This window comes from Eptesicus fuscus, chromosome 4, assembly GCF_027574615.1.
Source record: "Eptesicus fuscus isolate TK198812 chromosome 4, DD_ASM_mEF_20220401, whole genome shotgun sequence".
Taxonomy (NCBI): Eukaryota; Metazoa; Chordata; class Mammalia; order Chiroptera; family Vespertilionidae; genus Eptesicus; species Eptesicus fuscus.
In genome coordinates, this window is record NC_072476.1 from 14,417,107 (window position 1) to 14,431,650 (window position 14,544).

Consider the following 14,544-nt stretch of genomic DNA (forward strand, 5'->3'; position numbering starts at 1 on the left):
TTTATGAAGCACCTACTATATGCCTAGCCCTGGGGATACAGCAGCTGACAAGACACAGCCCAGTCTGGGAAGGGAAAGGGAGAAAAATGCAAGCAGACAACCACATTTTTAAGAAATGAAATAACCTACGTGTCCGTCAATGGGGGAGTGGCTGATACAGAATGAACCTGTCATAGTCTGGGAGGGCAGACAGGGGTCAGGAATGTGATGGGTGTATAGGCGACTCAAGGAAGGAAGCCTGGGTACAATAAGTGAAAAAAGGAAGTGGCCACCATTGGGTGCTGTATTTTTGCCCGTTGTGATTTAAAGTAGAGCTGCCTCCATATCTCGATGACTTTGCCCTCCCGCCTGCCTGCCTGCCTCGGTCTGGGTCTGCCTGGCCCTTTGTCCACTCTATCTGCTGAGATGAAACATTCCTGCCCAGGACCCAGCCAGCCAAGCCTCCATGTGCTGCCTTCCCAGGCCATGCTCAGGTCACTGGCTCAGGCTTAATCCCTCGCCCGGGCCCAGACCTCCAGGGCTGATGAGTCAACACAAGCCAGCTCTGAACAAACACCCCCTCCTCCTGGCCTGGGGTCCCTCTTCCACCCCCGCCTGGCCCAGTCCATCCTGTTCCCCAGGAAGCACCCATCCTCTGCCGGTCTGGGCGACTCCTGAGCAGCCCTGTCCCCTGGGACTTCCTGCCCTGACGGGAACATTCCACATGTACCTGGGAGGCATTAGCTACCTGTGGCTACCGAGCAGTCGAAGTGTGTCTGGTGCAACTCAATTTTTAATGTTACTGCTTATGTTATATTTCCTATTATTTATGTAAATATATGACACATTCACGTTCATTTAATTAATTTAAATGGCCACATGTGGCTGGTTGCTATTTCACTGGGAAGATCTAGAGAGTTAGCCTGAGTCCAGACATGAAGAAGTGGACATCCTGGGACCCTGGCCTCTGCCCCAGGTAGAGTCAGCCTGGGGGGCTGGATGGACAGCTGGGGCCTCAGGGACGGACTGGGGATGTCCCTTGGGGTCTGCTCTATTGATGGGGCTGAACATAGCTGTGGGTGCCTGTGGCCACCCCTCCACCTGCCTAGCCCTTGGTCTGACTCCAGCTTGATCGTCGTGATGTGAGCTGACTGACTTCTTACTGTTAGAGTGCCCAACTCCAGCACCGTGTCTAACCTCCTTCACTCTCCCAGACCTCTGACTGATTACATCCAGCCCTGTCCCTCCTCTGCTGGTTCTCATCTCTGCTCCCCACTCCAAGCAGCTTCCAGAGGACTTGACCTAGGATGGCAGGTTGTTGTCATATCTAATCTGCTAAAAGGTGACAGTGACACATCCCCCTCCCAACCAGGGGGACTCAGAGTCTACAGCTGCCCTGGCCCAGTTCCCCCTAATGAGCTTGGGTACAAAGGCTTTGCTTTTGAAGTAACCCCAGGGCACAGGATTAGGGCTTGAGGAAGAGGTGGGAGGAGGTAATTGGGGAGGTGGGGGGTGGGGATGAGAGGTTAAGAGGCTAATCAACCCAGGGTGCAGTGGCAAGCTGGGCCCTGCAGTGGGCTGATGGTGGCCCGCAAAAGATAAGTGCAAGTCCTAACCCCCTGCGACCTGGGAATGTGCCCTTATTTGGAAAAAGGGTCTTTAAGGGTCCTTAAATTAAGGATCTCAAGATGCGATCCTCATGGATTGAGGGTGGGCCCTGCATCCAATAACAGGCATCCTTTTAAGAGAAAGACAGAGCAGAAGAGAAGGGAGGGACCCGGGTGCTGCAGCTGGCCTGGCTTGAGATATTTGAGACAAGATGCAGGATCTCAGCGAAAAGGGCATCTTACCCTCGAAGGACAGTTTGAACGAATGGGAAAGGAGGCAGGAGAGGAGGAGCAGCGAGTCCTTCAGCGGTCAGTTGTGAAAACATAAGAAGATATGACTCCGGAAGAATTGGAGGATAATGAAGACGAACTGAATGAGGAAGAGGAACAAGCTATTGACATGTATAGGCAGCAGAGACTGGCTGAGTGGAAAGCCACCCAACTGAGGAATAAATCTGGAGACGTTTTGGAGACCTCAGGAAAGGATTATGTTCAGGAAGTTACCAAAGCTGGAGAGGGCTTGTGGGTGATCTGCACCTTCACAAACAAGGGATTCCCCTCTCTTACCTGAGAAACCTGCACTTCAGTGGACTGGCCAGGAAGTTTCCTGACGTCAAGTTTATCAAGGTCATTTCCACAACCTGATACCCAATTATCCTGATAGGAATCTGCCCACAATATTTGTTTACGTTGAAGGCGCTATCAAGGACCTCTAGTGTTTGGTGACATGAACCTGACAATAGATGAATTAGAGTGGAAATTGTCTGAATCTGGAGCAATCAAGACAGACCTGGAGGAAAACCCTAAGAAGCCAGTTGAAGATGCCTGACTGTCCTCAGGGTGCAGCTCTGTGCCCATGAGCAGGTGCAGCGATTCCGAAGCTGACTGAGGCTGTATCCAGGTACCGTGCTGAGCTTTCTTGATGTGACAGATATCTGGATTTTATTTTTTAAAAAGGAAAAAGTAGAAATGAATCCTTTTGGTTTTTATAATTACTAGAGGCCCAGTGCACAAAATTCGTGAACTTGTGTGTGTGTGGAGGGGGTCCCCTCAGCCTGGCCTGTGCCCTCTCGCAGTCCGGGAGCCCTGGGGGGATGTCCGACTGACGGCTTAGTGGACCTAAGCCGTCAGTCGGACACCCTTAGCATTGCCATGGAGGCGGAAGAGGCTCCCACCACTGCCGCTGGGATCGCCAGCCGTGAGCCCGGCTTCTGGCTGAGCGGCACTCCCCCTGTGGGAGCACACTGACCACCAGGGGGCAGCTCCTGTGTTAAGTGTCTGCCCCCTGGTGGTCAGTGTGCATCGTAGTGACCGGTCATTCCACCATTTGGTCATTTGCATATTAGCCTTTTATTATATAGGATGTTTCAAATCTCATAGTTCTCAGGAATAATCACTGCTGGGAATCTTCTTGAATTTCTTAGAACTCTTTTTAAATTAATAACATTTTCTTAAAAATAAAAACCAGCTGTTGGCATGACAAGAGAGAAAGAGAGAGAGAGAGAGAGAGAGAGAGAGAGAGAGAGAGAGAGAGAGAGAGAGGCAGAGGGAGATCTGAGACACACAGACACGTGGAAAAGAGAACAAGGCTGTGCAATCACTGACCACTGATTGAGGCAGAGATCGGCGTGATACAAATTCAGGGTGGAGGCGGAGGCCATTGCCAGGGAATGACTGTGGCATTCTGTGATTATACTGAAACCATGGACTTGTAGCCTATAAATGAATAAATTGTATGGTGTGAGAATTATGTTTCAATAAAGCAGAGTTATCACTTTCCTACACTGCATCATCTCAAATGCCAGCTCCTCAGCAAAGTCCCATGGGAGATGGTCCCCCCTTCCAAGCTGGCACTATTTACCCCTATTTTTTTTATATTATTGTGGAAAAGTATACTAGTACGTAACATAAAACTCACCATTTTAAGCGCACAGTTTAGTGGCATTTAGTATTTCATGTTGTTATGCAACCATCACCATCATCCATCTTATCTTGCAAAACTGAAACTCCACACCCATTAAATATTAACTCCCCATTCCCCCTTCTTCCTGCTCCTGGCAACCACCATTCTACTTTCTGTCTCTATGAATTCGACAACTCTAGGGACCTCATATAAATGACAGAATTACCGTATAGTAATTGCCCTTTTGTGTCTGGCTTCTTTCACTTAGCATGTCTTCAAGTTTCATCTGTGTTGTAGCATCTGTCAGAATTTCCTTCCTTTAAAAGTCTGAATAATTTCCATGTTACCCAAATTTTAAAGAAACACTATGGCCACCTTTACTGCAGAGACACCGGACGTGGCAGGGCCAGAATGCACACCCAGGTCACCTGATTCCAGCACCCACCACTCACCACCCTGCAACCCAGCCCCTTCCTCAGCACCACGGGACTCCCCTGAACCACTTTACACTTGTTCCTGCCCCCTCCCTCCTCGTTGAGAGACCCTGGGGCTTAGAGAGACTTTTGCTCACCTTTGGACCCTGACCGCACATGCAGCTCCAGGTGGAGTCCAGAGCAGCGAAGCAGCATTTGTGGAAGTGACTTGACTTGGAGGTGGGTTGGGGGTCAAAGTGGGTGGGGCCTGGCTGTGCAGCCCCCTTGGTCAGGCTCCCCCAGACTCTGTCTCTTGCTCAAACTAAGCCACCTAATGATGAGGACCTCTGCATTGAGTTCTACAGGCTACAACCTGCACACCTGTACACAGCTGCCTGCCATTGACTCCTAAGACCCTCCAGGTTCCCAAATCCAAGAGGCCTCTGAGCTCTTTTCTGAGTGGGGGGGAGGGGGGCGGCGGAGAGAGGGAGGAGGAACAGGGAGGGGAGGGCGGGTGAAGGAACGAAGAGGCAGCCTGACAAATTAGATTGACGCAGAAAGCAGATTGGGGGCGGAGGTGGGGGGGGGGGGGGGCGGTGGTGGCGTGTGTGCAGGGGCTGGTGGGAGGAAGGTGTGACTGTGCAAAGGGACCGAGTTTCCTTTTGGGGTGATGAAAATGTTCTGGAAGTAGATAGTGGTGCTGGTTGCGCAACCTTGTGAATGTATTAAAAGCCACTTAATTGTATACTTTAAAAATGGTTAGATGGTAAATTTTATGTTATGTGTATTTTACCACAATAAAAAAAAATACCCAATTTTCTTTAGCTTCAGCACTATCCCAGGGCCCTTACATATTACAGGAACCAGATCTAGGACCACTTGTGTCCCACAAGGGTCTGGACTCTGGACCCTCTCACTCCACACCCTCTTCATGCCACCGGCTCTTGATATCAACTGAGAACATTTCCCTTCAGGACACCTTCCAGGAGCCTCTGTGTTAGGATTGGGCCAGTGTTTTAGTCAAATAAATGCATCACAGATATGCAAAGACATGGGGTGTTTCTGGAGTTTTCAAAACACAACTCACTACGAGGCGTCTTTGGCTTGGTCATTCCCACAGGACAAATAGTAAACAGCAAGTAGGAAGAGCTTGGAGGTCCTGTCCCTGGGACTGACTTCATGCCCCAGAATTCAAATCACCCCATCCTTCTGGCACCTCCTCAGTCCAGGGCCCAGGATGCCTGGCTATCATTTCAGCTCAGGCTGGGAATCACATCTTTGGTACTTCAGCTCCAGCCCCGAGGGAAGAAAGCTTTGGAGAACCAGAGTCCTGAGTTTGAGTTCCTTACTAGCTGTGTGACTTTGAGGAAGTTACTCAACCTCTCTGTGCTTATTTTCCTTGTCTTTAAAATGAAGATTAACCCTAACTGGTTTGGCTCAGTGGATAGAGCATTGGCCTTCGGACTGAAGGGTCCCAGGTTCGATTCCGGTCAAGGGCATGGACCTTGGTTGTGGGCACGTCCCCAGTAGGGGGTGTGTAGGAGGCAGCTGACCGATGCTTCTAATTCTCTATCCCTCTCCCTTCCTCTCCGTAAAAGATCAATAAAATATATTATAAAATAAAATGAAGATTAAAATAGTTGTGACCTGAAAAGTTTTTTTTTAATTAGGTGATAGTCATATAATGTAAAATTAACCATTTCGATGTGTACAATTTGGTGGCATTTAGTGCACTCACAATGCTGTGCAACCAGCACCTCTGTGGAGTTCCAAAACATTTTCATCATTACTGCCCTAGCATCCCATCATTACAGCCTTAGAATAATGCTGGTACAGCAAGTGCCAGTGAGTGCTCGATGAATGGCAGGATAATTAGTAGAACAGTGGTCCTAACCGGTGACCCAAGGCGGGTGGTGGGCTTAAGTTGCTTCCCTTGGGCTGCAGGAAGAAGTTAGGGCCCCGTTTTCCACCTTGAGCTCTCTATACCCACCCACTGTCGCACCCCTCCCCCCACCCAGGGTCACGCCCTCACCGGTTGGGCTGATGGAGCCAGGAAACCTAGCGCCTCTTCCGCAGTCTCAGGGCCTCTCCTCGGCTCCTTTTGTCTCTGCTAGGCCCACTCCGCTGCTGCTCCCCCAAGCTGTCACCTTCTGCGGCAAAGGAGACACGTGTGGGTTGGGGCGTCCGCGAAGATTCAGCCAGGGCGAAAGAGAATGAATGGGAGTGGAAACACGCCCGCATCTGGGAGGAGCTCTTATGAGCAGACCGCCCTCACTTATGAGCGCACCACCTTCTTCCCAGGGTCGGCTTTTACTCCGAGCATCCTGGGGTCCCCTGCATCCAGCAGATCCTCGGGAATCTATATTAACATGCACCCTGCTGAAGGGAGCTGGAAAGTTTGGGACAGACTACTGCCGCCCCATCCTTCCAGTGCAAACATCCGTTCTGTGGTTACTTTGTGCAACTTAACGCCTTTCGTGCCATCATTCTAGCTTTGTGTTAATGCTCACTACTTACATGCACTGACACTCAGGAAAAGCATAAACATCCCTGGACCCATCTTCGGCAATTCGCCAACCTGTGGAGACCCAGGAGCCATGAACTGTCGTTTGCTGCCATCTTGTGGCAGGCATGGGAACTTTGCGCTCCATTTCAATCCTTTATAGCCCTAATCAAGAAAACGTAACTGGCCCACAGGTCACCAGTAAGATACTGAGTGCCTGAGTCAGACAGAGAAAGATAAAATACCATATGATTTCACTTACGTATGGAATCTAAAGAAAAAAATAAATGAACAAAACAGACACAGACTCATAGATACAGAGAACAAACTGAGGGTTGCCAGATGGGGAGGGACTCAGGCGGTTGGGTGAAAAGATGAAAGGAATAAGAAGTACAAATTAGTAGTTACAAAATAGTCACGGGGATGTAAAGTACAGCTTAGGGAACATAGTCAGTAATATCGTAATAACTATGCATTGCCAGGTGGGTACTAGAATTATTGGGGGAATCACTTCTTAAATTACATAATTATCTAACTTAGTTTTATGAAACTAATATAAAGTAATATTGAATGTCAACTGTAATTTTAAAAAAGATCCTATATACCTGGGGGCAGATAACAAGACAGACATGGTCCCAACCTTGTGAAGCTCACGGCCTCCTAGAAGAGACAAGTCAATAATTCACAAGTAAATAAAATGAATGAGTAAATAAAATGATTATAGAATGTGATACAAGCTAGGAACAAAGCAGGGACAGAGTATCACAGGGTGAAAAGATATGTTTAATAAACTGAGTGTCTGTCTCCCTACACACCCACTCCCTGCCCGGAGCTGTCGGCCACACAAGGGCATGTCCATCTGTCGGACTCCCCCTTGTGAATGGGTAAAGTCACCCAGTGTTGGCACATAGTAGGTGCTCAGTAAATGTCTAATAAATACACGATGGCAACGCTGTGCTCAGCCAGCTTCTTGGCTCCTTTAGGCCAAACAGATGGGGGAGTAAAGAGGGGCTTATGGAAGAGAAGCTGGGTCCCTGGGGGTCCTGGGATGGCTGTAAGGGTTTGGGTGAGGGTGATGGACAACCGTCACCCTCCCACGGAGACCCCAGTCCACCTTGTTTTAAATTGTACCCTCATTCCACTTGCTTCTTGAACCCCTTCCTTGCTTATATTTTTCACTTTGGCATTTTCCCCCATCTCATATACTATGTATTTGCCTTATTTATTTAACATTGGTCTCCCCCACCCCACCCCCAATCCCGGAATGTAAACTCTCCGATGGCAGGGATTTTGTCTATTTTGTTCACTGATGACTCTCCAGTGCCTAGAAGTGCCTGACACTTAGTAGGTGCTCTGTAAATGTTTGTAGAGTGAATGAATGATGCATGGGTGGGACTTGGGAGCAGGACCATGAGGGCACTGAGGGGAGACCAGTGGGAGGAGTGGGGCTCAGAGTCCAAGCAGCAGGTTGATCGAGTTACAGAAGAGGCCAAGTGTAAACTGTACTAGGAGGGGAGGCATTGGGCGGGGCAAGGGTCCGTCGCGGCAAAGCTAGACTGGGGGTGGAGCCTTGGGGCGGGCTCTTCCTGGGGTTGGGCCATTCCCGAGGTTGCGTGCTTTAAGGGAGAAACCGGTTGGGGGCGGGGCCCAAGCGAGGTGTGGCCAATCTGGAGGAAGAGCCGGATTGGGGGGCGTGGTCAACAAGAAAGACAAATGAAAGGAGGGGCTAAATCGGGGGCGGGGCCAGGCCGAGGCTGGACCAATCAGGGATCCGGGTGGATCTGGGAGGGGACGTGGGCAGGGCTATCAATGGGCGGGGCCAGTCCAGAGGCGGGGCCGGGCCAGGATCTCTGCTGTCCCGGGTCCTGGAGCGCTCCCGCTCGGCAGGTCTCACTCGCGACCCGCAGGCCCTTCCCTGGCCACCTAGGCCCCAGGGTGCGTAGGGCTGGACTCTCCAGGCTCGGCGACTGTGGTCCGGCCTCGCCCCAGGCACTGCGCTCGGAGCCAGGCGGCGGCGGGGTCCCCAGCGGGCTGAGTTCCTCGCCGCCCCGGGCTGTGTCCCCACAGACTCTGACAGCGAGGGTGAGCCGGCCCTTGCGTGCATGAGTGTGTGCATGCTTGTGTTTGTCTCCTGCATGTGCGCACCAGTGTGTGTGTGTGTGGACGTCTGTGTGCACAAGAGGAATTGTGTGTGTGGGTAGAGTTGGGTAGGTGCATGCTCCAGGGAACTGAGTGCGTGTGAAAGTTACGTGCATGTGCAAGGGTGGTCCCACGTGGGAGGAGAGTCCTGCATGTGTGTGTATGTGTGTGAGACAGAGGCAGTGTGTGTGAAATTTGGTAAAGACTGTGTGTGTCAAGGTATCTTGGAGGAAATGGGAGGGAAGATACAGTGATTCTTGGAGGATGTCTGTAACGAGCTATGGGGTACGTGCGGTGAACTGTGGGAGTGAGTGTAAGAATGGCGAATGTGTGTGTTTCCATGTGAGTGGCAGTGAGAGTGCTTCTGGGGGCCTCCATGTGAAGGGGTAGGGACCAAAGAAAGTTTGGGGGTGCTGATTGCTCTTGGAGGGTGAGTGTTGGGCCTGGCTCAGAATACCTTGGGGATTACATTGCCTCCTTTGCTTTGAGGGCTGGGAGATTTTGGGGTGGGGCTAGAGGGGGTGGCCCTACCCCTTGCATGAGGGAGCAGCGGGTAGGTTCTTGCTTCATGTGGAGGCAGCTGCCACCTCAGCAGTCACCTGTCTCCCAGGCTCTGTGCTCCCTCCTACCTGAGTGGCTTCTGCTGGTGCTTCCCTGAGAACATGGTGCAGAAGTACCAGTCTCCTGTCCGTATCTACAAGTACCCGTTCGAACTGGTCATGGCGGTGAGTGACCCCTGATTCTCTGGGTCCTGTGTGATGGTTGGAGGGATACAGGAGGTCAGCTATGACGGGAAGGAAAGGGAACCCCTCAGTCCCTGGATCAGAAGGAATTATTGAGCTACTTGGTTAACCTGGGGGTCCAGCTTCTAATCAGTGACCCCTCAGCCTGGCCACCCTACCTTTCACTACAATTTCTGGAATCCTTGCCACTGACAAAGCACGAGGTCTTTCTTTCTCTTCCTTATTGAAGCTTTCATGTCCTCTTGTCTCAAGATTCTCTGACATAAAACAAGGAAACCAGCTAAGTCACTGCTGTCATTTTGTGTAATGATAATAATAGCAGTAATCATAAGCACACTAATGAGGATGATGATGGTGGCAGCCATTCACTGAGGGTGTACAGTATGTACAGTAAGTACAAAGAATATATGTAAAGATCAGCCGGTGTGGCTTAGTGGTTGAGTGTCAACCCATGTACCAGTAGTTCACCAGTTTGATTCCCGGTCAGGGCACCTGCCCTGGTTGCAGACTTTATCCCCAGTAGGGAGTGTGTAGGAGGTAGCCGATAGATGGTTCTCTCTGTCATTGATCTCTCTCTCTCTTTCTCTCTCTCTCTTCCTTCCTCTCTCTCTAAAAATTAATAAAAAACATTAAGAAAAGAATATGCGTAAAAACATACATTTAATTCCCAATAGCTCACATTATTCTCATTTTATCTCCACTAAACGGAAGCTTGGACAGGTGACAGGATGGCCCCAAGTTCTGTGGCTAGGAAGAGGTAGATCTGAGAATCAGATCTACACAGGGAGGACTCCGGAGCCATAATTTAACCACAACACTCCCCGGGGTCCTCCTTCCATTCGAACACCCTGATCTTATTCTATGTGTCCTGCCTGATCTTATTCTAAGATCCTACCTACATATGTATTCAGAGTCACATAAAGGATAAAAAAACATCTTCCATACGTGTTGTGCTGTTACGTGTAGATGGTTCCACATCAGGAAAGAAGCAGGGGGCGTACTGACTAGCTGGTGACCTTGGGTAAGTTACTTAGCCTCTCTGAGCCTCCACTCCCCATCACTAAAATGAGAATTGCATAGTTTTGAAATCTGGGCATCCTGCTGAGGAGCAAATGAGTCAATATATGTAAAGCTTTTCATGCAGGATCTGGCGCAGATCAAATGCTATTATTGTTTTTGTTAGAGTTATTTTTGTTGCCCATGGCTGTGTGACTTTTCTTAATTTGTAAGAGGGGTGGGACACCAGTGGGTGATGGAGAGATTTGGGGACATGCGGTCCGAAGCCCTGGTCCCTATCGCGGCTCCGCAGTGCTCTGGCTGTGTCTTCAGGAAGTCACTGCATTTCTCTGAGCCTTGATTTCTTCATCTGTGAAACGGGGATGGTTATATGCACCTCATAAGATTGTCATGAGGATTAAAGATGATTAACGTGTGTGTATGACCCAGTGCAGGGCCTGGTCCATACTAAGCAGACAATAAATGATGGCTAAATAAAAACAATTGTCCTCTAAGGCGCCAGGCAGCTCACATATTCTAAGACTCTAGGTCTCATTTGTTCATTCATTCATTTACTCAGTAGAAAGAGACACTGCCCCCCTGTTCTGGGACAATGCAGGGGCCCGTGGTCCTTTGCCACAGAGCAGAGACAAATAACAATAGCATGGGAAACTAATACTTTTTTATTGCATGGGCTTAATAATTGTAAATTTAACTTAGCATGTTTAGGATTCTCAAAAATATTTACAATCATGGCATTTTAAAATAAAACATGTCTGTAGCACTTAAGACCGTATTAACAAGACACGTAATGTACCCTCGTCACCTTTTCTGGACTCTGTTAAGCCTATTTTGCAGGCTTTGTGGCCCATAAATGAAGACAGGTTTTAGTTAACTCCCTAGCGGTCAACAGTCTCTAGGTGTTGATGTATAGACGCTTGTGGGTGCAGTAGGAAACAAAAGTTTTCAGATATTTGTTATCTATATCTGCTCTAATTTAAGTTATGCATATTTTTCTAATACCATGTCACCTTATCTTCCATATAGTTTTTGTCAGTGAAAAGGCTCTGAACCGCTGTAACATCCCTGACAAAGCCACTTTGCCAACTGTTTACAAAACATCATTGTCCCCAAAATAGCTGCATAACTCAACATAACTTGTCTGCTGTGTGGGCACAAAAGGGGTTTTCTGCACTTAATGTCTGTCTTTGTTTCTCAGCTAAACACTTGCCCTCAGTTTGGGTCAGATGCCAGGGAAGTTTTGGATGAACTCAGCTGTTTTTACCACATCCGAGTGACCAGACCAACTGGCCTTTTGGTTTCTCCGTTTAACAAAACTGACTTGAGAATCAAAGCTTCCCTCACTTCTTCCAAAGTCTCCAAGTGATGACACAAAAAAACTAAAATTGGGCCTGGTTATAACATAGCATTGAGGCAGCCCTGGCCGGTGTGGCTCAGTGGGTTGGAGCGACCCAGATTGAGGGTTTGATCCCTGGTTGGGGAAGGCAACTGATTGATGTTTCTCTCTCTTTCTCTTTCCTTTCCCCTCTCTCTAAAATCAACTAGCATGTCTTAGGTGAGGATTTAAAAAATAGTACCGAGGCACCCTGTCAAGACCTAGCTTAAAATTTTTTAAAATATTTTTTTTAATTTCAAAAATTTCACTCAATTCTGTTTCTGATGGGTGGGATTCCAAGGGGAATTTTGCTTTCTCCTCCTCCTCCTCCTCCTCCTCCTCCTCCTCCTCCTCCTCCTCCGCCTTCTTCTCCTTCTTCTTCTTCTTCTTCTTCTTCTTCTTCTTCTTCTTCTTCTTCTTCTTCTTCTTCTTCTTCTTCTCCTTTCTTCTTTCTTGATAGTCCTCTGTATTATTTGGTTCAAAACAATGAGCTTGGCCCTGGCCAGTTTGGCTCAGCGGATAGAGCGTCAGCCTGCAGACTGAAGGGTTCTAGGTTCAATTCTGGCTAAGGGCATGAGCCTGGGTTGCAGGCACGGCTTGATCCCCAGTGTGGGGTGTGCGGGAGGCAGCCAATCAATGATTCTCTCTCATCAGTGATGTTTCTCTCTCTCTCTCTCTCTCTCTCTCTCTCTCTCTCTCTCTCTCTCTCGTGCACGCGCGCGTCCTCTCTGAAATCAATAAAAATATATTTAAAAAGAAAAACAACAACAACAACAATGAGCTTGGGTTATATTCGTAAGCAAAGGAAAGCAATTAAGGGAATGAAGGCAGCTGCCTTGTCCAAGGTTGGAGAGGGTCCTCGCTTTGAATGTGGGAACCAGGAAGTGTGTGCCTGTGGGTCTTTGTGGCGATCCCTGTGCATAGAACACAAAGGCCTTGTCTTGGACTGTGGATTGTGGTCACTTAAGTCCTGAAGGCCACTCTGGTCAGCCCACAACAGCCTGTCGTGGATGGGTTTTGGGTTTCTGGGCTCTCTACCCAAATGTCTCTCCTCCAGCTGGGTCCTTGCTCCAGTTTCTCACCTGGAAAATAGAGATACTAAAGGCCTAACTCTTCAGAGAGTTGAAGTGATGATTCAACGAAGAAATGTGGGCTGTGGCCGGTGTGGCTCAGTTGGTTAAGCATCATCCCATGCACCAAAAGGTTGGGGCACATTCAATCCCCAGTAGGGGGCCTGTAGGAGGTAGCCAATCAATGTTTTGATATCACATCGATGTTTCTCTCTCTTACTCTCCCTTCCTCTTTCTCTCTAAAATCAATTTTAAAAAGAGAAAGAAATGTGGGTGCCTCAACAGGGCCTAGTACATTGTTAATGCTGTGAAATATTATTTAGATTTATTACTTTTTAAAATATATATTTTTATTCATTTCAGAGAGGAAGGGAGAGGGTGGGGGGAGAGAGAGAAACAGCAATGTGAGACTCATTGATCAGCTGTCTCCAGCATACCCTCTCCCCCTGGGGATTGAGCCTGGGCATGTACCCTGCCAGGAATCGAACTGTGACCTCCTGGTTCATAGGTTGACGCTCAACCACTGAGCCACACTGGCAGGGCAGATTTATTATTATTATTTAATATTTCAACAGCTTTATTAAGCTATAACTCACATATGGTACCATTCACCCTTTTAAAGGGTACTGGTAAAAGTTAGTGGTTTTTAGTATTCATAGAGTTGTATAACCATCACCACTGTCAATTTTTTTAAAACATATTTTTATTGCCCTAACCGGTTTGGCTCAGTGGATAGAGCGTCGGCCTGCAGACTGAAGGGTCCCAGGTTCGATTCCGGTCAAGGGCATGTACCTTAGTTTCGGGCACATCCCCAATAGGGGGTGTGCAGGAGGCATCCGATCAATGATTCTCTCTCATTGATGTTTCTAAACTCTCTATCCCTCTCCCTTCCTCTCTGTAAAAATCAATAAAATATATTAAAAAACAAACAAACAAACAAAAAAACATATTTTTATTGATTTCAGAGGGAAAGGGACAGGGAGAGAGAGAGAGAGAGACACCAATGATGAGAGAGAATCATTAATTAGCTACCTCCTGCATACCCCCTATTGGAGATCAAGCCTGCAACCCAGGCATGTGCCCTTGACTGGAACTGAACCTGGGACCCTTCAGTCCGCAGGCTGACGCTCTATCCACTGAGCCAAATCGGCTAGGGCACCACTGTCAATTTTAGAATATTTTCATAATTTCCTCCCCCCCACCCACCCACAAAAGAAAACCATCCCTGTACTCTTTCTTTAAAAAATGTTTTCATTTATTTTAGAGAAAGGAAGGGAGAGGGAGAGATAGAAACATCAAAGAGAGATTGGCTGCCTCTTACATGCCCCCCACTGGGGATTAAGCCTGCAACCGGGACAAGTGCCCTGACTGGGAATTGAACTGGTGACCTCTTGGTGCATGGGACAATGCTCAGTCCACTGAGCCACACCAGGTGGGCAGAAACCTGTACTCTTTAGTCTTCATCCCATAATCTCCCCCATTCTGCCCAGCCCTAGATAACCACTAATCCACTTTCTGTCTCTATAAATTTGCCTTTTTGGACAATTCATAGAAATAGAATCATAAAATATGTGGTCTTTTGTGAGTGGCACACTGTTTTCAAGGTTCATCTGCGTTGCAGTGTGATTGAGAACTTTATTCCTTTTTTTTGGCTGAATAATATTCCATTGTATGGATGGACACATTTGTTTATTCATTCATCAGTTGACGGACTTTAGATTGTTTCCAATTTGGGGCTACCATGAATAACATGGCTATGAACATTTATGTACAAGTTTTTGTATGAACATATTTC

General features: G+C 48.2%; 1 protein-coding gene and 1 pseudogene across 1 annotated transcript in view; both read left to right on the forward strand.

The window, feature by feature from the left end:
• Positions 1–1,798: 1,798 nt before the first annotated feature.
• Positions 1,799–2,475, forward strand: LOC103286308 (phosducin-like protein 3; annotated as a pseudogene).
• Positions 2,476–9,206: 6,731 nt separating this feature from the next.
• Positions 9,207–14,544, forward strand: part of SEC14L5 (SEC14 like lipid binding 5) — a 39,439-nt gene continuing 34,101 nt past the window's right edge. The window contains exon 1 of the mRNA XM_008141619.3: positions 9,207–9,269. Within this exon, the coding sequence (XP_008139841.1) occupies positions 9,207–9,269 (63 nt within the window). The remainder of the gene's footprint in view (positions 9,270–14,544) is intronic.